Genomic DNA, 25,167 nt, shown 5'->3' on the forward strand with positions numbered 1-25,167 from the left:
AGAAAAAGTGCTTACGGAGCTGCTCATCTCTAGCTTCAGACACAACCCCCCTACTTCCTTATTTAGCAGTGCTTAAGGCAAAAGCCCACAACAATTGAAGTCAAAGAGCCCCTTCCTGAGGTGCTCTATGAAAATTTGCATTTCTGAGAGGCTTCCAAGGGGACTGACTCAAATTCATCTTTCTTTTCCCCAGGCTGGCAGTTAACTGCGGAACTGCAGGATAAAACGTTCAAGTGCTGGTGAAAAATAGGGACAGCTTGCAGATGTAAAATTGGGGGCCATGAAATCTTAACACTGCTTTCCAATCTTCTCACCCTTTTAGATGCTACCATGGACGTTTGTTTAAAGGCCCTCCAAAATGACAGTTTTTGGTTAAGTTCCAGGAAGATAGGGCATTATTTTAATCCAGTAGAAAAAGAAGAGGATATGACCCTACAGTGTGACAGATAAAAAATTCAAGGACTAAATTTGCCCCTTGCGTCAATCCTTCACGATATAATCGGACGTGTCGACACCTCGGTATACACAGCAATGAGTGTATAAAATTACTGAATTAATGTGGGTGCTGGATTCCGAGATGAGAAACTGAGGTGCAAACCACCACGGTATATTGTGGTTCCACGGAAGTTTTATCGGGTCCTTAAGAAGCCCTTGCTTGGCCTCTTTGAACATAGGTCGATAAATAGAGCGTAGTTGTTTAAATAGTTCTACTAAAGTTCTGCAATTAAGTCTACTTTAAATGTATACAGCTGCAGGTAATGTACTCAGGCCATACTCTCCCAAGCAGGCAGCCATGGCAAAAGTCCCTTTCTCTTGGCGCGAATTACAAGGAAATTCAAGAAATGCTTTAAGATATATACATGCCAAAGACCTGGAGTTAAGTTACTAGGGTGGGGCTGTGTAAATGTTTGGTGACTCACTAAAGGAAGTTGGGATGTGGGGTGCTGGCACCCGGAGCACACTGAAGAAACAGAAGTTGGGGGGCTGGCGAAGGTCGCTAGCACACTTTATCTCTGATTGGCGGAAGCCCTCAGAGTTTTCTTTATGGCGTCACCGAGTACCTGCCTGTAGAAAGGCCCCGTCTCCGTGACGTCACGCCGCGCTGGCCAATGAAAGGCCTCAGTCTGCGGGCCCCGAGGAGGGTTGTGGGCCCTTTTTTGTGAATGAAGCGCCACGGAACAGCCCTCCTGGGGTCCCCACGAGCCGCGTCCGGCTGTGCCCCGGCGCCTACGCAGCAGCGCTCGCGGCCGCGGTGGGCACGCACGGTTACCCCGGGCAGCCCCAGCCGCCAGCGGCAGCCCAGTCGCCTCGGCCGCGCCAGCAGGCTGCGGGCACCTGGGGGCGGGCTGGGGGCGCCGGCCGCGGCAGGAGGCGCTGTAGAGAGGGCTGCGGCGCGGGTCCCGCGGCGGCCGCGGGAGGGAGCGGGGCAGGCGCTGTGGGCCGGGCTCCTCCTCCGGCTCCTGCGCGACCGCCTCCCGCCGGGCTCCGCCGGCGCCCGCCGTCCCCGCAGCGCCGCTCTGCGCCCGCCGCCCCGAGCGCCCGCGCGGGGCTGGCGGGAGCCTCGGCGGGCGCGCGGGCGCGCGGGGCCATGGTCGTGGCCCCCTGACGGGCCGCGGCCGCCTCCATGAAGCGGAAAAGCGAGCGGCGGTCGAGCTGGGCCGCCGCGCCCCCCTGCTCGCGGCGCTGCTCGTCGACCTCGCCGGGAGTGAAGAAGATCCGCAGCTCCACGCAGCAGGACCTGCGCCGCCGGGACTCCCAGGACGACGTGTACCTGGACATCACCGGTGAGCCGGCCGGCGGGCGCGCGGAGGGCCCCGGACGGCCGCACCCGGCGCGGGGCCCTGGCCCACCCCTCCGGGCTGCCCGGGGCCTCCGGGGCCGGGCCGAAACACTTTCGCCCCCACCCCCTTAAACGCCCCGGCCGCCACACCCCCTTTGGGAGCCTGGCTCCTGGGGAGCGCCCCCCGCCCCGAGTTTCTAGCTGCGTGGGCTGCGAGCTATAACTTTAGCCGGTGCACCCTCCTCCACCGGCAAGATGGACCGAGGGTCACCTTTCTAAGTTACAGGCGTCAGCCTGGCGTCTCGAACCTGCCGCTCCTCCCCGCGGGCTGCTTCTGAGTTCCTGTGGATTCCGCCTCCAGGGGTTGCGAGTCCGGTTGGCCCTCGGGCGAGTCACAACCTCTCAATCAGCCCCAGAGGATTCCCCGAGCGCGCTGACCGCGCCTGGCACGGGAGCTGCCCCTTTTTGGCGTTGGCCAAACCCCCGCTGCTCCGTAGCCTTGGGACCTTGGGGGCGCCGCGTTGCCGGTCCGGCGCGGAAGCCCGAGCCCCGCTCCCGGGCCTCCCGCGCCCCGCCCCCTAGCGCGCCCCCGCGCGCCTCCGTCTCCAGGGGTCTGCTCCCCGCCGGGGCCTCGAGAAGGAAGGTGTCACGTTGATGGCATTTGAGCCAGCCGGCAAGATGAATGCCCGGGTTGTCACTTTTGAGAAATCCCAGCCAGCCAGAGCAGGTAGCCAAGCAGCCCTTCGATAACTGTTCTGTTAGTGCTGATTCGACCGTTCTTGGAGACTCATATATCCAATTTGGCAGCTGTTAGGTTTGCTGGGATTGACAGTGACGCGTGTAAAGGCATTAAATGTGATGATGTATGTGCCAACGCTGTGTAAACAGCAGAGCTGTCCACGGTTTTGAGGGAATTGGCAGTCTGTTTTCAGTGGCGGGGAATGTGCCAACCTCGGTGCGTGGCGTTAATTAGAACTGTTTCCCGCCCCTAGCCTTTGATAAACCAGGTAAGCTGGAGTGGCGAGAACATTAAGTTGAAGTGTTGAGACAAACAGACGTTTAGGAGAAATAATATTCTAGGTTCATAGACACTCTGGAAACTAAGGTCCTTTTGAAATGAAGCTGAGAGCAGAGCAGGTTTTCTCGGCTTTCGTGGATGGCCCTTGGGAACCAGAGCGGGCAGAGGAAGGGGTTGCCCTGAGTACCCAGTCCCCCCCGCCGATAGCTACGGGGGGGGGGGTGTGCGGGAGGTGAAGCCTGCTGAGGCTGAGAAGCCAGGTCCCTCCAACGTTGTGCACTTCCCAGAAGAAGGCCTCACCGAGGACGGGTGGGGCTGGGAGCGGGTGGGCCTACACGTAGTTTCTGCCCGTTATTATTTATACCTCTTCAAAGGATCTGTGTTGAATGGAATTTAATTTTAAGACAATTAATGCATGTGCATGGTGCAGAACTCCAATTCTAAAGGTGCACAGGAGTACTTACAGAAAAGTTGGTCTCACAGCCTCCAAGTGTCCTTCTCTAGAGGCAACTACTCTTCCCAGTTTCTTGTGAAGCCTTCCAGAAATAGACTGTGCATGCATCTATATATGCTATATATTCTTTACCATACACGTGCGAGTAGCACACAACATGTTGTGTTGCACATTGTTCCATTTTCGTAGTGTTTCTTATTAGAATGATTGTTCTGAGTTGGTGCATACAAGACTGGCTTGATTTTAATTACCGCTTAGGCCAACGTACATACGGTTTTATGAATGAAACCATTAACGAGTACGTATGGATTTAAATGTATATGTAGATTTAAATTTTTTTTAACCTATTTAGACAGTCCCTGTTGATGAACATTTAGGTTTTCAATCAGAAGGTTTGTGACGGCAAAGTCATTGGAGTAAATATTTCTCCTTGATGGAGATCAAATATGATGTGGCTAGCCTTTGTCAGGCAGTCACCAATTGATTAACTTCAGAAAAATATAACCAAGCAGAATACTGAGGAGAGGTGCATTATATGAAATAAAAATGCTATCAGAGGACGGGCAACCCTCTTGGGTCCCCTTCCACGCTGTGGAAGCTTTGTTCTTTCACTCTTCACAATAAATCTTGCTGCTGCTAAAAAAAAAAAAAAAAAAATTCCTATCAGATTGCAAGCCCTAATAATGGAAGAGTCCAGCTTTAATGTAACGGAGCTCCAGGGGAGTAAAGGTTATAGTCACCTTTCCCTGTGACTTCTCTAGGTCACAGTGATAGTCCTCAGTGATAGTCTGCAGTGTGATATACAAGGCCAATTAAAGTATCTTCAGATACAGAGTTTAGATTACTTTTTATAGGGCTTTTGGGGGAAGGCTTGAGGCCTGTCCTCAGCAAATGGCAACTGGTCCTTTCCTTCCCAATGTGTTTTTCCCTCTATTATTGTTTTCTTAATTTAAAAAGCAGTGCATGCACACTTCTAAAAAGTCAAACATTGTCAAATGAGTTTTTTCTTTTTTTTTTTTTAGACGGAGTCTTGCTCTGTTTCCCAGGCTGGTGTGCAGTGGCTCAGTCTCGGCTCTGCCTCCTGGGTTCAAGGAATTCTCCTGCGTCAGTCTCTCAAGTAGCTGGGAATACAGGTGCCTGCCACCACGCCTGGCTAATTTTTGCATTTTTAGTAGAGACGGGGTTTCACCATATTGGCCAGGCTAGTCTTGAACTCCTGACCTTGTGATCCGCCCGCCTCGGCCTCCCAAGGTGCTGGGATTACAGGTGTGAACTTTCACCTGGCCTATCAAATGAGTTTTATGGAATCTCCCTCCCTTGGTAATGTTTTTCCTCCTTCAGTTTTCTGTGCACATTCAAGTTTCTGGAAATTGTGCCTTATCAGCAAGATTAGTTCTCTTTTTTTTGAGACGGAGTCTCGCTCCGTTGCCCAGGTTGGAGTGCAGTGGCGCTATCTGGGCTCATCACACCCTCTGCCTCCCAGGTTCAAGCAGTTCTGCCTCAGCCTGCTGAGTATTTGGAACTACAGGTGCATGCCCATGTCCAGCTAATTTTTGTATTTTTAGTAGAGATGGGGTTTCACTATGTTGGCCAGACTGGTCTTGAACTCCTGACTTTGTGATCCTCTCCAGCCTCGACCTCCCAAAGTGCTGAGGTTATAGGCGTGAACCACTGTGCCCGGCTGATTATCTTTTGATGGCTGCCATGTATGGCCAAATCATGATTTATTTAGTAGTAATAAATAGATGGTTATTTGGGAGTTTTCCAGTCCCTATTGCAAATGTCTGCAGTAGCATCAATGTATGTGTCTGTCTATATGTGTGACTGTATCTATAGAATGTATTTCTAGAAGTGAAAATGTCAGGCCAGAGTACATATGGACTTTATCCATTCCTCAGTGGACTTTTTGACTATTAGGAATAATGCTGCTGTGAGCATTCATATACACGTTGTTGCATGGACATGTTTTCAGTATAACACCCAGGAGCAGAATGGCAGGATCACATGGTATCTCCATGTTTAATGTTTTAAGGAACCGTCAGACTCTTTTTGCAGAGTGGCTACACCACCAGCGTTCCTGTAAGCAGTGTACCAATTATTCCACATCCTTGCCAACACTTATTATTGGATTGACAAGATTCTTTCACAGTGGAGTAGGTTTGTAAAAATTAATGCATGTTGTCACTTCTGTCCACCCTGCCCTTCAATACATCATTTTTTAACTTAGCCCCTTGACATTTTTATTGCAGCCTATTTAATCTGTAAATTGAATTCCCATAGATCCCAGGATACTTCATGTGTGTGTATTTAATATAGGATGCTTAATGCCTATTTTTTTTCCTGTTGTCATTTGTTATATATCACTATTGTTTAGTATCTAGCCACCCACACCCCTATACTGGGCATTTACTCTTACTAGGAGCAGACTAAGGGGTTTAATTCTCATTCCAATCCCATCCACCTCTCACCGAGCCATTCATTCACCTCTTGCCATGTGCAATGACATGAATTTTTTTACTTGAGCTGTACTGCTAGTTCAGTTTCAGTCTACCATGAAAACAAAAGGTCATAAAGACAATGTAGGCCGGGCGCAGTGGCTCATGTCTGTAATCCCAGCACTTGGGGAGGCTGAGGCAGGTGGATCACCTGAGGTCAGGAGTTCGAGACCAGCCTGGCCAACATGGTGAAACCCCTTCTCTACTAAAAATACAAAAATTAACTGGGCATGGTGGCATGCGTCTGTAGTCCCAGCTACTTGGGAGGCTGAGTCAGGAGAATCTCTTGAACCAGGGAGGTGGAGGTTGCAGTGAGCTGAGATTGCGCCACTGCACTCCAGCCTGGGTGACAGAGTGAAACTACACCTCAAAAACAATGCAAAACAAAACAAAACAGGCAGTGTAAACTGTAAGCGTTAATGCTAAAAAGATGCTGAGTACAGATCAGAATGAGCTGTTACCAGTCTAGGAAACTGGAGGAAGTGGGGAGGTTGAGGAGGGTTTTCAAGGAAAAAATACTAGATTTTTCTATGAACCTCCTTAATGTCAGATGTCTGAAACTTTTTTTTTTTTTTTTTTTTTTTTTGAGACGGAGTCTGGCTCTGTTGCCCAGGCTGGAGTGCAGTGGTGTGATCTTGGCTCACTGCAAGCTCTGCCTCCCGGGTTCACGCCATTCTCCTGCCTCAGCCTCCCAAGTAGCTGGGACTACAGGTGCCCGCCACCACGCCCAGCTAATTTTTTGTATTTTTAGTAGAGACAGGGTTTCACCGTGGTCTCAATCTCCTGACCTTGAGATCTGCCCGCCTTGGCCTCCCAAAGTGCTGGGATTACAGGTGTGAGCCACTGCTCCCGGCCCAGAGGTCTGAATCTTTATCTCTATTTTCCCATCCCTTAAATAGGGACCTCCATTCATGGCAGTGTACTTTTTCCTTTCCACAGGAAAAAAAAATTGAAAGACTCTAACAGTATTGCATATATCTATGTTTGATAATTTATAAGATGTAATAGTTGGTGCAGCACTTCAATTTATTTTACTATTTTTATTTTTTAAATTTCTGATTAGACTGGGAGCAGTAGCTCACGCCTGTAATCCCAGCACTTTGGGAAGCCCAGGTGGGCAGATCGCTTGAGCCCAGGAGTTCAAGACCAGCCTGGCCGACATGGCAAAACCCCTACTCCGGAGGCTGAGGTGGGAGAATCACTTGAGCCTGGGAGGTCAAGGCTGCAATGAGCTGTGTTCGTTCCACAGCACTCTACCCTGGGCAAAAGAGACATAGTGAAACCCTGTCTCAACAAAAAAAAAAAGGAAAGAAAGAAAAGAAAAATTCGGATTAGTAAAGAATATTGGTGCCGGTGTGGTGACTCACGCCTGTAATCCCAGCACTTTGGGAGGCCAAGGTGGGTGGATCACCTGAGGTCAGGAGTTCGAAACCGGCCTGGCCAAGATGGTGAAACCCTGTCTCTACTGAAAATACAAAAATCAGCTGGGGCTGGTGGCGGATGCCTGTAATCCCAACTACTTGGGAGGCTGAGGCAGGATAATTGCTTGAACCCAGGAGGCGGAGGTTGCAGTGAGCCGCGATCGTGCCACTGTACTCCCTCCTGGGCGACAAGAGCAAAACTGTGTCTCAAAAAGAAAAAAAGAATATTAGTAATAGCTACTGGGTCTGCCATGATCTAACTTTTAAAGACTGTCTGTATTATCACAGCAAATAATTTTATTGGAGAAACACTAATTGAGGTCAAGATTGTCATTTTAAAGCACTGATTAATGGTGATATATTGGATACTCATCAAATAAACAAATACGGTGTTGTCTCCTCCCTCCCTCCTTTTTAGGATCTTTAAAATTCACAGCAGACATTAGACAGGGAAAATTTATTCATTAATTCAAGAAGTATTTATTGCATGCCTACTATGTAAAATAGTTATGCATATTCATTGCAGTGATGGAAGTATATTTTTCTTGATAGAAAAGGAATGCTGTTATGTAGAACACTGAGTCAAGGAGAAAAATTGCTTTTTCTTCAAGAGTTTTGGGTTATAGTAGATTATTCGGTTTCAGGAATCGAAGCCCGTCATAGTGTGTAGTGTGCGTTTTTCTTCTTGCCTGTGTCTTGGTTCTCTACTTACACTTAAATGTGTCTGTAATGTGAATTTGTTTTCTTGATTTCTGTGCTTGCTTAATTCTTCAGCGTCTTCACTTCTGATACTCATGTTAGTCATCTGCTTTAACTCTAATCCTTAGGCACTCCAACACCACGTGCAGGCAACGATTTGACAGTTTCAAATGTCACTCCGTACTTAAGTGGACATACGGAGTAGCTGGGCGCAGACATGAAGGGCAGGTGGAATAATTGTGTTGCAGAAATGGCACTGATGCCAGGGAGTTGCCAGTCAGTGCAAATGGTAATTGCTCTGTGCTTTTGAATGAGAAGGAATGTCCCTGGTTTCTGTTAGGGTTAGGAAGAGCTGGACTGAAACCACACTGTGGATATTTAGGATGGAAGAAGGGCATTGGCGCACACAAGTGACATTTCTTGGAAGTTTCTGAGATAGTCTGTGGGAATCACTGAATTGATAGGACAGATGTTTTGCTTTATAGGGGAAAGAATTTCAAGAGATCAAAACCCTCCACTCTCCCCTGTGAAGAAGCCAAAGGGCCCGAGATAAAATTGGGCCACATTGATGTAGTTTCTTTCTGGCAAAGCCATGGCTACCTGACTTTTACTGTTGCCAGCAGAGAAAGCTGCTTCACAGAGTTGTACATAAATGATTTATTGGACATCCCCTAGTTAGTCCCGTGCTACTTAGGCTAGGAGATGAATCATTACCTACTGAATTTTAGGAAAAGGAGCAAAACAAGTACATCATTCAGGTCTTCTGCAGGTCATGCTGTTTTCCAAATTGACTGTCATTAACAGCCCGTTTTCCAGATATTTTATTCATTCAACAAATGCATAATGAATTTGTGCAAATGAATACCTACTCTGCCAAGCTTTCTTCCCCCTTCAAATGCTAAAAATAGAGCACTGCTAGAGATAGTCCCTGCTCTCATGCAGTTTATGTTTCCTGTGTTAATTGGGAAAACAACACTGGGAGGGTCTGAGGGAGAACTAGCATATAGAGTAACCATGTCGCATATTGTGATTGAAATCTTTAGGGAAGAAAAACTTTACTCAAAGAGTTTTTGAAGAGCCAATTCTATGAGGCCAACTACGCTAGCTGCTAGACACGAGGACACCGTGGAAACCTGGTCTCTGCCCCATCCCAGGGTTGAGCACAGGCGGGTTATCAGGAGCCTTTTGGAGGCTCGATGCTCTCATGGGCCACAGATTTGTTGTGAGAATGAAGTGAAGGGGATGCTTGTGAAGTGCTTGGTTTGATGCCCATTGATGGCCAGGGCTGCATCAGTGTTCTCTCCTGTCACATGCGTGACAGCAGCCGCGAGGACAAAGGGCAGGCTGAGGCACAGTCATCACGCCTGGAAGGGTTTCAAACTAAGAAGCAAACATTCCTGTGTACTTGCACAAAAGGTCCAGTGAATCAGCACAGTGGAAATGCAATGTGTTCCTGTCTCTGCTTCTGAGAGCGAGCTCAGGGCAGAAAAGCTCCAGACGAGGCTGGCTCCATACTTGTCAGGGCAGCGGAGGAGGTTTGGCGCCGTGGTGATCATCTTTTCTGCCTTGGGAGAAACGTTACAGTTTCTCTTGAGAAAGATGCCCTATAAGAGGAGGAATAAACCAAAGCTGTTACTTCATTCTTGAGGCTATTGTTATGTATTTTCCTTCTCCTGAAGACTTATATTGCCTAAGATTAAATTGCAGCTAAGTTTATTGTTGGGGAGGTCTTCTTAAAGATGGGAGTCCCCTCTACCATGGGAGAGCCTGAGATAGAAAATAAAACAATATATGAAATTATTTACTGATAGAATATAAATTTTCAGAGTGGTTAATTTAAAAAATGCTGTTCTTGTATATGTTTTAAAATAGTGTTTCACAGACAATTATCCAAAAGATTTGAAACTGATGGTGCATATTATTGGCAGACAGGGCCTTTGTTTGTTTGTTTGTTTGTAAAACAAATTGCCTTTCAAAGGACGTTTCCATGCTTAATGTGTCGCAGAGACACAACTTATTTGGAAAGGTTGGGAGTAGGATATAAAGAAGAAATTAGATCTTTAAATCTATTTTTTATTACCCTGGGAAAAGTGAATTTTAGTAGCCAGTATGTTTTGTTTTCCTTCCCATCTTAGCTTCTGAATATTTTTATTACCTAAGTAAATCCTTCACATTAAAATTGTTATAAGGATTTGTAAGTTGACATGAAAACATAGCCTATTTGAACATGTCAAAGCCATGCCTCCTTTAGATCAGGCGCCTTTATGAATGAGGGAAGTAGGTGCGGGGTTGTTGAGGACAAATGTGGAAGAGATTGTATTAGAGACAAACAGACTGGTTCGCAGGAACTAACCAATCTTCAAATATTGTTTCTTTCCACTGTTTCATTTTTAGCTTCCAAAGTGAGTCATTTGATTTCTAGCGTTATAAGAAGAATTGACTTCCATATTAGGCAGGGATTACTTTTGAAAACATTTTCCAAAATTGATGGTAACCTTCCTAAACTCAAGGATATTGAACTGGAATGTGTACATCTCATCTGGACTCTCTAGTTTATATGAAAGTTTTACGCCCTTTTCTCTCTTTTTTTTTTTCTATAGCTTTTCATGGATACTGCTCCAACAAAGGTATTCAGATCATTGACTACTTTGCAGTTCTTTTATATTACTTTAAACTGTAGAATTTCATCTGTTAGTTGTCGTTCTTGGTTCCGTGCTTTCCTGTTTGCTTGTCTTAATCTTAGGCAGCAGGTCAGTTTTCTGGAACTGTAGAGCAGCGTTGGCATGTTTATGACTTAAGTGGAAATCTGTCTTTATATGAAAGGTTTTGTTGGTTTCTGTGATGGTTAATACTGAAAGTAGTTTCTGTGATATTTTATTGGATTAATATGAATACCAAGTTTTGGGTGGTAGATATTTTTTGGTAATATTCAATTTTTCTTTTTAAATTGGATCTCACTTTTGTAGGCTCTTGTGGAAAGGGTACTCACAGTGAGTTGTTATAACTATAACAGCTACTCCTGATTTTTTTTTTTTTTGCGGTCATTTAGTTCTTTCTAGACATTTATTTGACTAATAGATTTATATCCTATTTACTGAGTTTGGCAAGAGGGAAATGTCATGAAATGCTAACTAGGGGAACAGGGTAGTGCTTCTGTATTCTTTTTTTAATTTACAAAGTATTCTTGCTGGGTGTGGTGGCTCATGCCTATAATCCCAGCACTTTGGGAGGCTGAGGCGGGTGGATCACAAAGTCAGGAGATCGAGACCATCCTGGCTAACATGGTGAAACCCCATCTCTACTAAAAATACAAAAAAGTAGCCGGCCGTGGTGGCAAGCGCCTGTAGTCCCAGCTACTTGGGAGGCTGAGGCTGGAGAATGGTCTGAACCTGGGAGGCAGAGCTTGCAGTGAGCCGAGATTGCGCCACTGCACTCCAACCTGGGCAACAGAGTGAGACTCCATCTCAAAAAAAAAAAATAAATAAATACATAAAAAAGTATTCTTATTCACTTTGACTTTCAAATGCCTCAGATATGGGCAGTAAGCACAAAACAAATCTGAATGGGCGTGGGCGTGTGTGTGTGTGTGTGTGTGTGTGTGTGTGTATGTATCTATATATCTTTCCGATTTAAAACAATTCTAACTTTAATCTCTTGGTCTTTTATACAGTTTCTTTAATCTCAGCATTGTTTATATTCTAGAGGAGCAGTTCTCTTAGAGAATGCTTCATTCACCAGTTGGTTCACAAATTTGGTCCTATTCATTGTCTTTGAGTCTGAAAAGCTGAAGAAGCTAGGCTGGATAAATTAATTCTAGTTGCATAAGATCACATATCAACTTCATTTCTCAGGTAGTTCAGTTTTATACTATTAAAATTTGGTTGGCAGTGTACTTTTTACAAAATAAAAACATCTTGTTCCTGATGTCTGTGATATTTATTGTTCTTTCAAGTTCTCATTTGAAAGTAAAATTACTTTCTTGGCACTGCTTTGTGGTTTATGACGTTGATCTTTTTATATCCAATCCATAATGCAATACTATCATTACAGATTCTGAATTCTGCAAAGCCTTCTCTCAATTTTAGGACCATGTCAGCTGAATCATTCTTTGGGTTTTGCTCATTATTTGTATTTATGTGAATGGTGCTATAGAATTAATTAATGTATCCATTCAACAAGTATTTATTGAGCAACTACTTGAATTGGGCCAAGTGTTACTAAAGAACGGAGGGGAAGGGATGTGAAGATTTATACATGCCCCCTTTCCCTGAAGACTGAGAAAGAATACACTCTTAAATCATCATCTCAATGAAGACAGGTAATGAAAGAATTAGTCATTATGTAGTTTTGCTCTTTTCTTCATTTAAATAGCATCAGTTTGAAAGAATTGTGTGTTGGAAATGTCACTCGATCATTCCTATACAAAATGAATAATTTGGACTGGGCGCAGTGGCTCATGTCTGTAATCCCAGCACTTTGGGGAGGCCATGGCGGGCGGATTACTGTAGGTCAGGAGTTCAAGGCCAGCCTTGCAAACATGGTGATGCCCCGTCTCTACTAAAAGTACAAAATTAGCCAGGCATGTTGGCATGCACCTGTAATCTCAGCTACTCAGGAAGCTGAGGCAGGAGAATCGCTTGAACCAGAGGTTGCACTGAGCAGGGATTGCACCCTGCACTCCTGCCTGGGTGAAAGAGTGAGACTCCATCTCAAAAATATATATATGAACGAATAAGTTTTCCAATATCTGGTGAAAATAATCTGCCTTATGGTGTGTCTTTTCTTTGTGTGTGTGTGTGTGTGTGTGTGTGTGTGTGTTTTAACCTTTAAAAGAAACAATAGGGAAAAGGGTCATTTTGGTATGTAACTGATCATCTATAAGTATATGTTAATAATTCACTGAAAGCCCTGTCTCTACTAAAATATATCTAAAGGAAAAGGTCTACATTTCAATTAATTCTACGTCTCTAATTTGGATCTCTAGCTATCCCAGAGGATATAATTTAAAATAAGATTTCTTGTTTATTCTCGGTAAGAAGTAATTACAGAGCACCTTTAAGATGAGTATTGCTTCTTAAATTGAAGGCACTAAAGATAAAGATTGCTAAATATTTCGGGAACTAGATTTAATTGTGTGACTTGAACTGAAAAGCATTCTAATTTTCCATTCATTTATGGGTGCTGGGGAAGAACTGCTTTGACATGAATGTATAATAGAATTTGAATGTCGGTCTTAAATTTTGGGGAGTTGTTCTCAGTTTGCTCTTGGAATTTATTATTGTAATACTGTCATTAGGTAGCTTGTTGGAAGCAGCTAATATGTGAAAGTGAAGCATCTTAACATGTATCTCTTTTCTGACAATGAACTGTCAAAAAAGCTTTGAGTTTAGCTAACAAACACAACTGAGGCTGGGATTTTTTTTTTTTTTTTTTTTTTGAGACGGAGTCTCGCTGTGTCTCCCAGGCTGGAGTGCAGTGGCGTGATCTCGGCTCACTGCAAGCTCCGCCTCCCGGGTTCCCGCCATTCTCCCGCCTCAGCCTCCCAAGTAGCTGGGACTACAGGCGCCGCCACCTCGCCCCGCTAGTTTTTTGTATTTTTAGTAGAGACGGGGTTTCACCATGTTAGCCAGGATGGTCTCGATCTCCTGACTTCGTGATCCACCCGCCTCGGCCTCCCAAAGTGCTGGGATTACAGGCTTGAGCCACCGCGCCCGGCGAGGCTGGGATTTTAACTCCACTATTAATATATTCTAATTTTAAACTACTGTAACTGAAAGGGCGTACAGCACTAATTCAATCCAGATACGTTTGAGTGCGTTTGATAGTCTCATCCTTGCAACAGCTGCTGAAAAAGATGTGGTAGAGATTTCAGACTGGACCACTGACGTCTGGGAATTGACACTAGCACGCAGACTGGGTCAGGCAAGGTATAGCCTGGTGCCGCCAGCTGGTTTGCATGGAAGACCTTATCCGTAAAAGTCAGAGAGAGTCAAACAAGATGGGTGCCTCTGAATGAATGGGATCCTTGGAAAGGAGGTTTGAACTAGGTTTTAAAGATTCTCATATTTTCCCCTCCACAACCAGAAGGAACCGTTCTGGATCACAGCAACGTAAGAGTGCTTTCTGCTTCTCGACAGCGCCATTGCCCCTGTGGTGGCAGTTGTGTGGTGGGTGATAGCTGGGAGTGGGAATGGACTCTACTCCAGCATGAGGGAAAGATTCTTTTCCAGCTTCCCCAGATCCATCCCACATTGCTCTTGTATTCTGCCACTAACAAGCATTAAGATATCACATTAAACCTGAAGTAAGGAACAGCTTTGCTCCAAAATGAAAAAAAAAAAAAAATTTAATGAAATCTGTCTTACTGAGGAAGGCAGGAAGAGGACCTCAAAGCATCCCTTATCCATGGGGGCCTTTTCAGGTAGCATTGATCAGATTTTTAGAGCTTAAATTTATAGATTCAGAAGACAACCATTTCCTGCCACAGTGCTAACAGAATTTTTTCTTAATATGAGAGTTTTGGGAGTTCTGAAAATAAAGATATGTGGGATATTCTGAAAGCTAACCAGTAATTCCCAATAAACTCAGATCTTTTTTTTTTTTTTTAATCAAAGCTCTGGATTAAGAATTCTTATTTAAATTTTTTTTTTTTTTTTTTTTTTTTTGAGACACAGTCTTCCTGTCTTGGCCAGGCTGGCATGCAGTGACACAGTCATAGCAGCCTCCATTTCCTGTACTTGTGATCCTCCTGAGTAGCTGAGACTACAGGTGCACGCCAACCTGCCCAGCTAATTAAAAAAAAAATTTTTAGTAGGCAGGACACGGTGGCTCACGCTTGTAATCCCAGCACTTTGGGAGGCTGAGGCGGGCAAATCATCTGAGGTCGAGAGTTCGAGACCAGTCTGACCAACAGACTGGAGACACCCCGTCTCTACTAAAAATACAAAATTAGCTGGGCGTGGTGGCATGTTCCTGTAATCCCAGCTCCTTGGGAGGCTGAGGCAGGAGAATCACTTGAACCTGGGAGGTAGAGGTTGCGGTGAGCCGAGATCATGCCATAGCACTCTAGCCTAGGTAACAAGTGCGAAACTCCATCTCCAAAAAATAAAAAAAAAAAACAAGCACACAAAAAAACTTTTTTTTTTTCCCCCTGAGACAGAGCCTCGCTCTGTCTCCCAGGCTGGAGTGCAGTGGTGCGATCTTGGTTCACTGCAAGCTCCACCTCCCGGGTTCACGCCATTCTTCTGCCTCAGCCTCCCAAGTATCTGGGACTACAGGCAACCGCCACCACGCCTGCTAATTTTTTTGTATTTTTTAGTAGAGATGGGGTTTCACCATGTTAGCCAGAGCAGTGCTGGGATTACAGGCATGATCCACTGCGCCCGGCCCAAAATAACTTTTAGTAGAGATGAGGTCTCACTCCGTTGCCCAGGTGGTCTAGAACTCCTGGGCTCAAGCTATCCTCCTGCCCAGGCTTCCCAAAGTGCTGGGATTACAAGCATGAGCACTGCACCTGGCTGGAACTCTTGGTTTAAAATGATTTCAGAGAACAAATAATATTCTTTTTTTTTTTTTTTTTTTTGAGATGGAGTCTTGCTCTGTTGCCCAGGCTAGAGTACAGTTGTGTGATCTTGGCTCACTGCAACCTCCGCCTCCCGGGTTCAAGCGATTCTCCTGCCTCAGCCTCCTGAGTAGCTGGGATTACCACATGTCACCACACTGGCTTATTTTTGTATTTTTAGTTGAAATGGGGTTTTGCCATGTAGACCAGGCAGGTCTTGAACTTTTGACCTCTGCCCACCTCAGCCTCCCAAAGTGCTGGGATTACAGGCATGAGCCACCATGCCCGGGTAACAAATATTATTTTAATATGGAGACTTATGAATGTAAATATTAAGTTTTGTCCTTTAATGGTATAAAAGCTATTTTTTAGAAAAAGCTGATTTTTTGGGTACCTGTTACACATCCCATTGAACGTAACACAAGCAGTGCTGCTTTGTTGTAACTATTTGTTTTTGAAAAAAAATTCTTTTTGAGGCAAAGTTTCGCTCTTGTTGCGCAGGCTGGAGTGCAGTGGCTCAATCTCGCCTCACTGCAACCTCTGCCTCCCGGGTTCAAACGATTCTCCTGCCTCAGCCTCCCGAAGTGCTGAGATGACAGGCGTGAGCCACCGCCCCTGGCCCTTGAAATATTTTACTGAAACTAAGTAGGCACATATATGTCTGCAGTCAGTGTCTTGCTTTGTGTTCCCCAGAACAGATGCTGAGTCAAGGGTCCAGTGCAAGTACTTCCTTGGGGAGTGATCCCAGGAAGCACTCACAGGGGAGTGGGGAAGTGAGATGGTAAGGAAAGGCTAGCCACAAATGGCTCATTATCAGGCAGGTGACTACTGTGGGAATGGAGTTAGAGGCTGCAGGGGAATCCTGGGAGCCAGTATAGGAGACATGCTGCAGAGTTATCCTCACTGAGGGTTGAGGGTGTGGGATATTTATATGCCAGTCACTTACCCCTGCTTGAGGCTTGGCTGGGGAGTGGGGAGTGATCATTTTCAAGTCCTGTGACAGGAGGCAAAATGGACTCTTTAGGCCAGAGGAAGCCCTGAAAGAAATACTGGTGCAATTGGAAATTGTGCTGCAAGTGGGGAGGAGATATGACTGGTTCTTAACAGCACCTGCTGCATTCCATTACGTTATTGTTATTTTTTTCCTCTGTGCTCTTAGTGCTATTATTGTAAGTTCTTAGCTGGTTCCCTCTCAACCATTATCCCTAAATTGGATGTGTTACTGTCACTATGTTGTGTCCTGGTAGGGCATTTTTGACAGTGAATGTTGAGAAAGCATATGCATGTGACAGGGCGGATTTGTTAGAAGCAATGGAAAGGTGAGTACTAAACTGACTGTTTAAAATGCAAGCCTCGGCCGAGCACGGGGGCTCACACCTGTAATCCTAGCACTTTGGGAGGCAGAGGTGGGTGGATCACCTGAGGTCAGGAGTTCGAGACCAGCCCGGCCAACATGGTGAAACCCCATCTCTACTAAAATACAAAAAAAGTAGCCGGGCATGGTGGCACGCGCCTATAATCCCAGCTACTTGGGAGGCTGAGGCAGGAGAATCGCTTGAACCCGGGAGGCAGAGGTTGCAGTGAGCTGAGGTTGCGGTGAGCTGAGTTTGCACCATTGCACTCCAGCCCGGGCAACAACAGTGAAACTCTGTCTCAAAATAATAGTAATAATAATAATAATAAATAAATGCAAGCTTCACGAGGCCTTTTCAAGGAAATGTTTAAGGAAACCAGGTAAAGATAAGTATGCAATTAAGGACTGTTGGAAGTTGTGTGATTTTTATGAAAGGCTTTATAAACATCACCGTACTTGGAGGTTTGACTAACAGTTGTGTGACTAGAATTATGGCCAGTGACAGGTCCTGACTTCAGTGAATGCGGAGCGACTGGAAAAGCTGAGCCATTGCCAGTGTAGCATGCCAGGAAAGGATCTCCACAGAGACTGCGGATTCCGTTCAAGTTCCATTTCCAGGAACTCCTCGTCCTCAGCTAGACAGAGTGTGTGCCTGTAAATTCGACCACTTTAAGTCTTTTATTTCGAACAAGGGCAGATAACAAATACTTAGGTACTCCTGGGAATGTTTCAAGGTGGATCTACTGGTTTAATTGTTTCAGGGTTTCTAATCTGTGTGTCACATGCTTACACGAAGCTAGGCAGTAGGGAGATCACAGGTTACCACGTGATATCACTCGGTGCTGTTTACTATCAGTACCTTTTTGGATGCTTTCCTCGCTATTAAAATCTTGTGCAGTGCCTTTTCATTTTTTCTTTAGAGATAATTCAGTCTGTTCTAGTGAAGGGGAAAAATAAGTCATACTGCTAATCTTGTAAGAAGTGGAATTTAACATGCTCAACTTTCACATGGGATCAAGATTCAATAATAAAAGCCTTGACATTGGAAGCATAATAATTTTAGAAATAATTTTTCTGCAGTTTCTCGAATGTCCGTGGGCAGCATTTAGAACGTGTTTGACTAAGTAGTGCCGGTCTTCCTCCCTTTTAAGCCTGCACTTGTGGTGCAACCAGGTTTCTAGTTTCATGACGCATTTATCATTGGCCTACGCCTGGCCCTTGGTTCAGCTTCCTGTATTTTTCAGACGTGACCAACTAGACAGCACTATACCTCTTCACCTAGAGTTGCTTTCTTTTTCTAAGTTTTTCATTTCATTTTATTTTTTTAGTAGGTAATGTATGCATGTAGTTTAAAATTCAAAAGATTTACAAAAGAGTAAACAACATAGACTAAGGCACTTTCCTGTTTTCCCTCCCCATAATCTGTCAATATTACTAACGTCTTGTGTGTCTTACCAGAGATGTTCTGTGTATTTACGTGTGTACGTGTGTATGTGTGTGTATGTGTGTGTGTGTGTGTGTGTGTGTGTGTGTGTGTGTGTGTGTATGTTTCCATCTCCTCAAATTACAGCACATAATTCTCATTGTTCTGCATCTTGGCTTTTTCACTGCTCTTAGGGTTACTCAGTGAGCACAGAGTTGGAACAAAGGGAGATGGACGATCTTAACGGATGGTTAAGCTGCTGGTTTCCATCCAGTAGCTGGCTGGAGGCTGATGGTTTCAAGCTGCTCTAAGTTGAGATGTGGTGATAATAGCCTTGGTGTAGTCAGTGTCTCTTCGGTGCTAAGGCTCATGCTAAACCTGTGTCTCTCCCTAGCCCACAAATAAAGTTTCTATGATATAGGTGCTCATTACTTTTAAAAAAAGAACGCAGAGAGGAAAAAAAAAATCATCAGTGATCCTGATAGCATAAAATAGCTAACTCCAGTAGTTAGGTTAGACTCGGTTGTGTGGTGATATAGTTTGGCTTTGTCCCCACCCAAATCTCATGAATTGTAGCTCCCACGATTCCCACGGGTACTGGGAGGGACCCCGGTGGGAGGTCATTGAATCATGGGGGCAGGTCATTGAATCTTTCCTGTGCCGTTCTCACGATAGTGAATAAGTCTCATGAGATCTGATGGCTTTATAAAGGGGAGTTTCCCTGCACAAGTTCTCTTCCCTTGTCTGCTGCTATGTGAGACATTCTGCCACGATCCTGAGGCTTTCCAGCCACGCGGAACTCTGAGTCTATTAAACCTCTTTCTTTTGTAAATTACCCAGTCTTGGGTATGTCCTTATCAGCAATGTGAAAACGGACTACTATATGTGTTAATAAAAAATAAGACCCCCAGATCTCAGCAGCTGAAAATACAGATGTAATTCTTGTTTTTTGCAGAGGTGCTGTGCTTCAGCAGGGAACTGTGCTTGTTGTGACTGCTTGGGGAACATGGGCTGAGGAGCAGCATCTTCTCAGTATTACCGGTCCCTGTGCAGAGGGAAAAGAGCTGTGGAAGGTCTGGAATTAACATTTAGATGCCTTTTTCCACTCATAGCTCACTGGCCAGAAGTAATCAAATGGCTCCACCCAACAGGCAATGTGCCTGTTAGGTAGGGAGCCAGAAATATTTGGTGAACAGCACTAATGACTACCACAGTTAGGTTTTTTTTTTTTTTCTTTTCTTTTTGCGACTGAGTCTCGCTCTGTCACCCAGGTTTAAGTGCAGTGGCGCGATCCCGGCTCACTGCAAGCTCCGCCTCCTGGGTTCATGTCATTCTCCTGCCTCAGCCTCCCAAGCAGCTGGGACTACAGGTGCCCGCCACCATACCCAGCTAATTTTTTGTATTTTTAGTGGAGACGGGATTTCACAGTGTTTTTTTTTTTTTTTTTTTTTTTTTTTGAGACGGAGTCTCGCTGTGTCTTCCAGGCTGGAGTGCAGTGGCGTGATCTCGGCTCACTGCAAGCTCCGCCTCCCGGGTTCCCGCCATTCTCCTGCCTCAGCCTCCCAAGTAGCTGGGATTACAGGCGCCCGCCACCACGCCCGGCTAGTTTTTTGTATTTTTAGTAGAGACGGGGTTTCACCATGTTAGCCAGGATGGTCTCGATCTCCTGACCTCGTGATCCACCCGCCTCAGCCTCCCAAAGTGCTGGGATTACAGGCTTGAGCCACCGCGCCCGGCCTGGATTTCACAGTGTTAGCTGGAATTATCTCAATCTCCTGACCTAGTGATCCGCCTGCCTCAGCCTCCCAATTTTTTTTTTTTTTTTTTGAGACAGTGTCTTGCTCTGTCACCCAGGCTGGAGTGCAATGGCGCGATCTCGGCTCGGGGGTTTAAGTGATTCTCCTGCCTCAGCCTCCCAAGTAACTGGGACTACAGGCACCCGCCACCACACCCAGCTAATTTTTGTAGTTTTAGTAGGTGGGGTTTCACCATGTTGCCCAGGCTGGTCTCAAACTCCTGACCTCAAGTGATCTGCTGCCTTGGCCTCCCAAAGTGCTGGGTTTACAGGTGTGCCATGCCCAGCTCTTTTGTAAGTTTTTTTTTTTGAGATGGAGTCTCTCTCTGTCGCCCAGGCTGGAGTGCAGTGGTGCAATCTCGGCTCACTGCACCCTCTGTCTCCCGGGTTCAAGCAATTCTCCTGCCTCAGCCTCCTGAGTAGTTGGGACTACAGGTATGCACCACCACGCCCAGCTAATTTTTGTATTTTTAGTAGAGACGGGGTTTCACCATGTTGGCCAGGATGGTCTCAATTTCTCTACCTCGTGATCTGCCTGCCTTGGCCTCACAAAGTGCTGGGATTACAGGTTGTGAGCCACTGCACCTGACCCCACAGTTAGGTTTTTAGATTGTTCGGAGCATGTTTAGATACACAGCTATGTGTATAGAGAAATACACTTACTTTTTTTTTTGAAAAGTCTTGCTCTGTCGCATACACTTTCACATCAACAAGATAAATATTCCAAGTACTATTATATCATTACTTTTTTCCTATTTCATATAATGTAGTGGAATATTTTATTGTCATAAACACTTCTAAACATGGATATCTTTTTTTAGTGGATGCATACTGTTCCATTATATGGTTGCATAATAATCTATTTCCTTGTGTGTCCTCTACTGAGCAAAATGTACATAAATTCATTTGCATAACATTGGGTAGAAAATTTTAGGAGTTGTGGACACCATCCCTAGCCAAGCCATGGCTTGCTGTTACAGTTTATAGGTTATAAACACAAGCGCTAGGCCGGGTGCGGTGCCTCATGCCTGTAATCCCAGCAATTTGGGAAGCTGAGGTAGGTGGATCACTTGAGGTCAGGAGTTTAAGACCAGCCTGGCCAATATGGTAAAACCCTGTCTCTACTAAAAATACAAAAATTAGCCGGGCTTGGTGGTGCACACCTGTAATCCCAGCTACTCGGGAGGCTGAGGCGGGAGAATCGCTCGAGCTTGGGAGGCGGAGGTTGCAGTGAGCCAAGATCGCACCATTGCGCTCCAGCCTGTACAACAGAGTAAGACCCCATCTCAAAAAACAAAAACAAAAACATAAGCTCTGTTTAGAATACTCTCTCCTTATCCCATTAATCTCCCTCATAAGATACCTTTTAATAACTTTTTACACTTGATATTTTGGTAGGTAAATAAATTCACATGGTTCTGAGAATAAGTATAAAGTGAACAGCCTCTCATCAGCCCCTCCTTGTCCTCATCCGTCCAGTTCTTCTCACTCCTGCTATCCCTCACAGATTTTAAGTTTTCATTTCCCTCCAGAGTTTTTTTTTTTTTTTAATGTATTTGCATAAAATAGATAATTTTTTTTTTTTGTAGTAGAGATGGGCTCTTGTTATATTGTGCAGGCTGGTCTCAAACTTCTGGCCTCAAGTGGTTCTCCCACCTCAGCCTACCAAAGTGCTGGGATTACAGGTGTGAGCCACCATGCTCAGCCAAGATTCTTTAAAAAATTATTATTTTACCCTTTTTATTTTGGGATAAATTTAGATTTATAGAAAAGTTACATTTAGAAATAATGGCCGGGTACGGTGGCTCATGCCTGTAATCCCAGCACTTTGGGAGGCCAAGGTGGATGGATCACAAGGTCAAGAAATTGAGAGCATCCTGGTCAACATGGTGAAACCCTGTGTCTCCTAAAAATACAAAAATTAGCTGGGTGTGGTGGTGCGCGCCTGTAGTCCCAGCTACTTCGGAGGGTGAGGCAGGAGAATCGCTTGAACCTGGGAGGTGGAAGTTGTAATAAGCTGCGATCGCACCACTGCACTCCAGCCTGGTGACAGAGAGAGATTCCGTCTCAAAAAAAAGAGAAGAAAAGTTACAGAAATAATACAGAGAGCTCACCCAGTTTCCTGAAATGAAAACATCTTATGTTGCCATAGTGTATTTGTCACAACTAAGAAGCTAACATCATTGTGAATTATTAGCTAAACTCTAGATTTTATTTGGATTTCCCCAGGTTTTTCATCAATATCTTTTTTCTGCTCCTGGATACAGTCCAGGACACTACATTGCATTAAACAGATTCTCTTCGAATTGAGAGATAGCTTGTGCTCCACATGGCTCTGCACTTACTGTTCTCAACTGATGATGTCATAATTCATTGATTCCAAAATCCAATATAATGTTACTATTATTTTTGCTTACTTTTTTTTTTTTTTTGAGACGGAGTTTCACTCTTGTTGCCCAGATTGGAGTGCAATGGCGTGATCTCGGCTCACCACAACCTCCGCCTCCTGGTTCAAGTGATTCTTCTGCCTCAGCTTCTCGAGTAGCTGGGATTACAGGCACCCACCACGATGCCTGGCTAATTTTTTGTATTTTTAGTAGAGATAGGGTTTCACCATGTTGGCCAGGCTGGTCTTGAACTCCTGACCTCAGGTGATCCGCCCACCTTGGCCTCCGAAAGTGCTGGGATTATAGGCGTGAGCCCCCACACCCAGCTTTAAGTACTTCTAAGAAAGGAGAAATGCTGCCAATTATAATTGTAAGTTACTGGTTATAAGATATGGCATAATTTCAGAGATATTCAAATGTGAGAAAAGTACATTTTAGATTTGATGGAATATGATACATCTTGGAAAGATTTCAACTTTATTTCACAGAATTTTCTCATTATTTTTGTACCTACATAGAATTTCACTTTATAATATACAAAAGATCTTTAAGCAATCCCTTGTTGATGCTCATGTGGATTGTTTTCTGTCTTTAGGTATGAAAATGCTGTATTTAATAATCTGGTACCTATATGTCATTTCACATATATACAGATGTGTATCAGAGTGGCATTCCAAAAGTGCACTGCTGAGTTAGAGGTATATGTATTTGTAATTTTGATGGAAGATCTACCAATTTACAGTCCCACTAGCAATGTATGAGAGTACTTTTTTTTTTTAATAACGTCACAAATAGGCCAGATGCAGTGGCTCACACCTGTAATCCCAGCACTTTGGGAGGCCCAGGCAGGTGGATCACAAGGTCAGAAGTTCAAAACCAGCCTGGCCAAGATGGTGAAACCCCATCTCTACTAAAAAATATAAAAATTAGCTGGGCGCAGTGGCAGGTGCTTGTAATCCCCACTACTCAGGAGGCTGAGGCAGGAGAATTGCTTGAACTCAGGCGGCAGAGGTTGCGGTGAGCCAAGATCGTGCCACTGCACTCCAGCCTGGGCGACATAATGAGACTCCATCTCAAAAAAAAACTTCACAAAGTGTGTTACCAAACTTTTAGATTTTTGTCAATCTAATAGGTAGAAAATTAGAGTCTCATTTGTATTTCATTTGTATTTTCATTTGTATTTCTCTTTTGAGTATAGATTGAGTTTCTGAAAACTGGCCATAAATATTCTTTGTGCATTGTTCTGTTGGGCTATTGGCTGTTTCCAATTTTTATGTTATTATCTGTGATGAATTACAAATGTATTTTCTTTTTGTCGTTTACCTTTTGATTTGCTTATACTTGGTTAGTGCTTCGTGTTTGCCACACAAAGTTTATAGCTGACTCTGTTACTCTTTTCTGTTACGGCTTCTGGATTTTAAGCCATAATTGTACTCAACAGATTTATTGAGGAGTTCCTCTATGTTTTCTTCCATTTCTCCCATCCTAGCCTTCACACTATTGTCCTCATGAATTTTACTTTTACATATATCATAAATCTGTTACTTTTGTTAATTACTTTTGTCAAAATAATCGTCTTTTAAATGAGGACAATACTTAAACATTTGTCCACGTAGTAGTTAGCATTTCTAGGGCCATTCATTCCATGGTATAAATACAGATTTCCAGCTGGCATTTTCCTTCTACCTGGAAGACGTCTTTTAACATTTTTTAGGGTGTAGATCTGCTAGTGATGAACTGTTTCCTTCTGAACATCTAAAAATGTCTTCATTGTGCCTTTGTTGTTGAAGATTTTTGTTTAGTGGTGAACTCTAGGTTGACATTTTTCATTTTTTTTCTTTCAATACTTTAAAGATGTTTCTCTCCTGTTTTTTTTGTTTGTTTGTTTGTTTTCTTTCCAAACAAGGTCTTTCTTTGTTACCTTGGCTGGAGTGCAATGACACAATCTCGGCTCACTGCAACCTCTGCCTCCTGGGTTCAGACGATTCTCCTGCCTCAGCCTCCTGAGTAGCTGGGGTCACAGGCATGTGCCACCACGCTCAGCTAATTTTTGTGTTTTTAGTAGAGACGGTTTCACCATGTTGGCCAGGCTCATCTCGAACTCTTGACCTCAGGTGATCCACCTGCCGCGGCCTCCCAAAGAACTGGGATGACAGGCATGAGCCACTGCACCTGGTCCTCTCCTATCTTGTCGCTTGAATTGGTAGCAACAATAAATCTGATAGCCTTCTTTGTTTCCCTGTGTGTAATATTTTTTTTTTCTCTGACTGCTTTTAAGATTTTCTCTTGTTGGCTTTGAGCAGTTTGTGATGTGCATTGGTGTGGTTTTCTTTATGTTTCATGTGCTTGAGATTGGTTGAACTTCTTGGATCTGTGTGCTTACAGAATTCATCAGTTTAGAAAGCTCTCAGCCATTATTTATGTAAATATTTTTTCTGCCTCCTTCTCCTTAACATACAAATATCTGCTTATTAGACCATTTTTACGTTATTGTACAGCTCACTCTTATGCTTTTTTTTTTTTTTTTTTTTTTTTTAAAGATAAGGAAGGTCTCCCTCCGTTGTCCAGGCGGGAGTGTAGTGGTATGATCATAGCCCACTGCAGCCTTGACCTCCTGGATTCAAGTAGTGATCCTCCCACCTCAGCCTCCTGTAGCTGGGACTACAGGCACACACCACCACTCTTGGCTAATTTTTGTATTTTTTGGTAGAGACAGGATTTCACCATCTTGTCCAGGCTGGTCTCCAACCCCTGGGCTCAAGCAATCCTCCCTCCTTGGC

At 44.5% G+C, this 25,167-nt stretch overlaps 1 protein-coding gene across 16 annotated transcripts in view; it reads left to right on the forward strand.

Moving 5' to 3' along the window:
• The first annotated feature begins 1,423 nt into the window (after positions 1–1,423).
• CDC14B (cell division cycle 14B) overlaps positions 1,424–25,167 on the forward strand; it is a 141,976-nt gene continuing 118,232 nt past the window's right edge. For 11 of the 16 annotated variants that reach the window (XR_003723392.2, XR_001440211.3, XR_013404989.1 and 8 more), the window contains exon 1: positions 1,473–1,784. Coding sequence is in view for 8 of the 16 variants with exons in the window: in XM_028835386.2 (XP_028691219.1) it covers positions 1,625–1,784 (160 nt within the window). In the remaining 8 variants the exon portion in view is untranslated. Of the gene's footprint in view, positions 1,785–25,167 lie in introns of all 16 variants that reach the window. The other 5 variants (XR_013404994.1, XM_077966510.1, XM_077966507.1 and 2 more) reach the window with 2 other exon arrangements.

Source organism: Macaca mulatta, chromosome 15 (genome assembly GCF_049350105.2).
Source record: "Macaca mulatta isolate MMU2019108-1 chromosome 15, T2T-MMU8v2.0, whole genome shotgun sequence".
Taxonomy (NCBI): Eukaryota; Metazoa; Chordata; class Mammalia; order Primates; family Cercopithecidae; genus Macaca; species Macaca mulatta.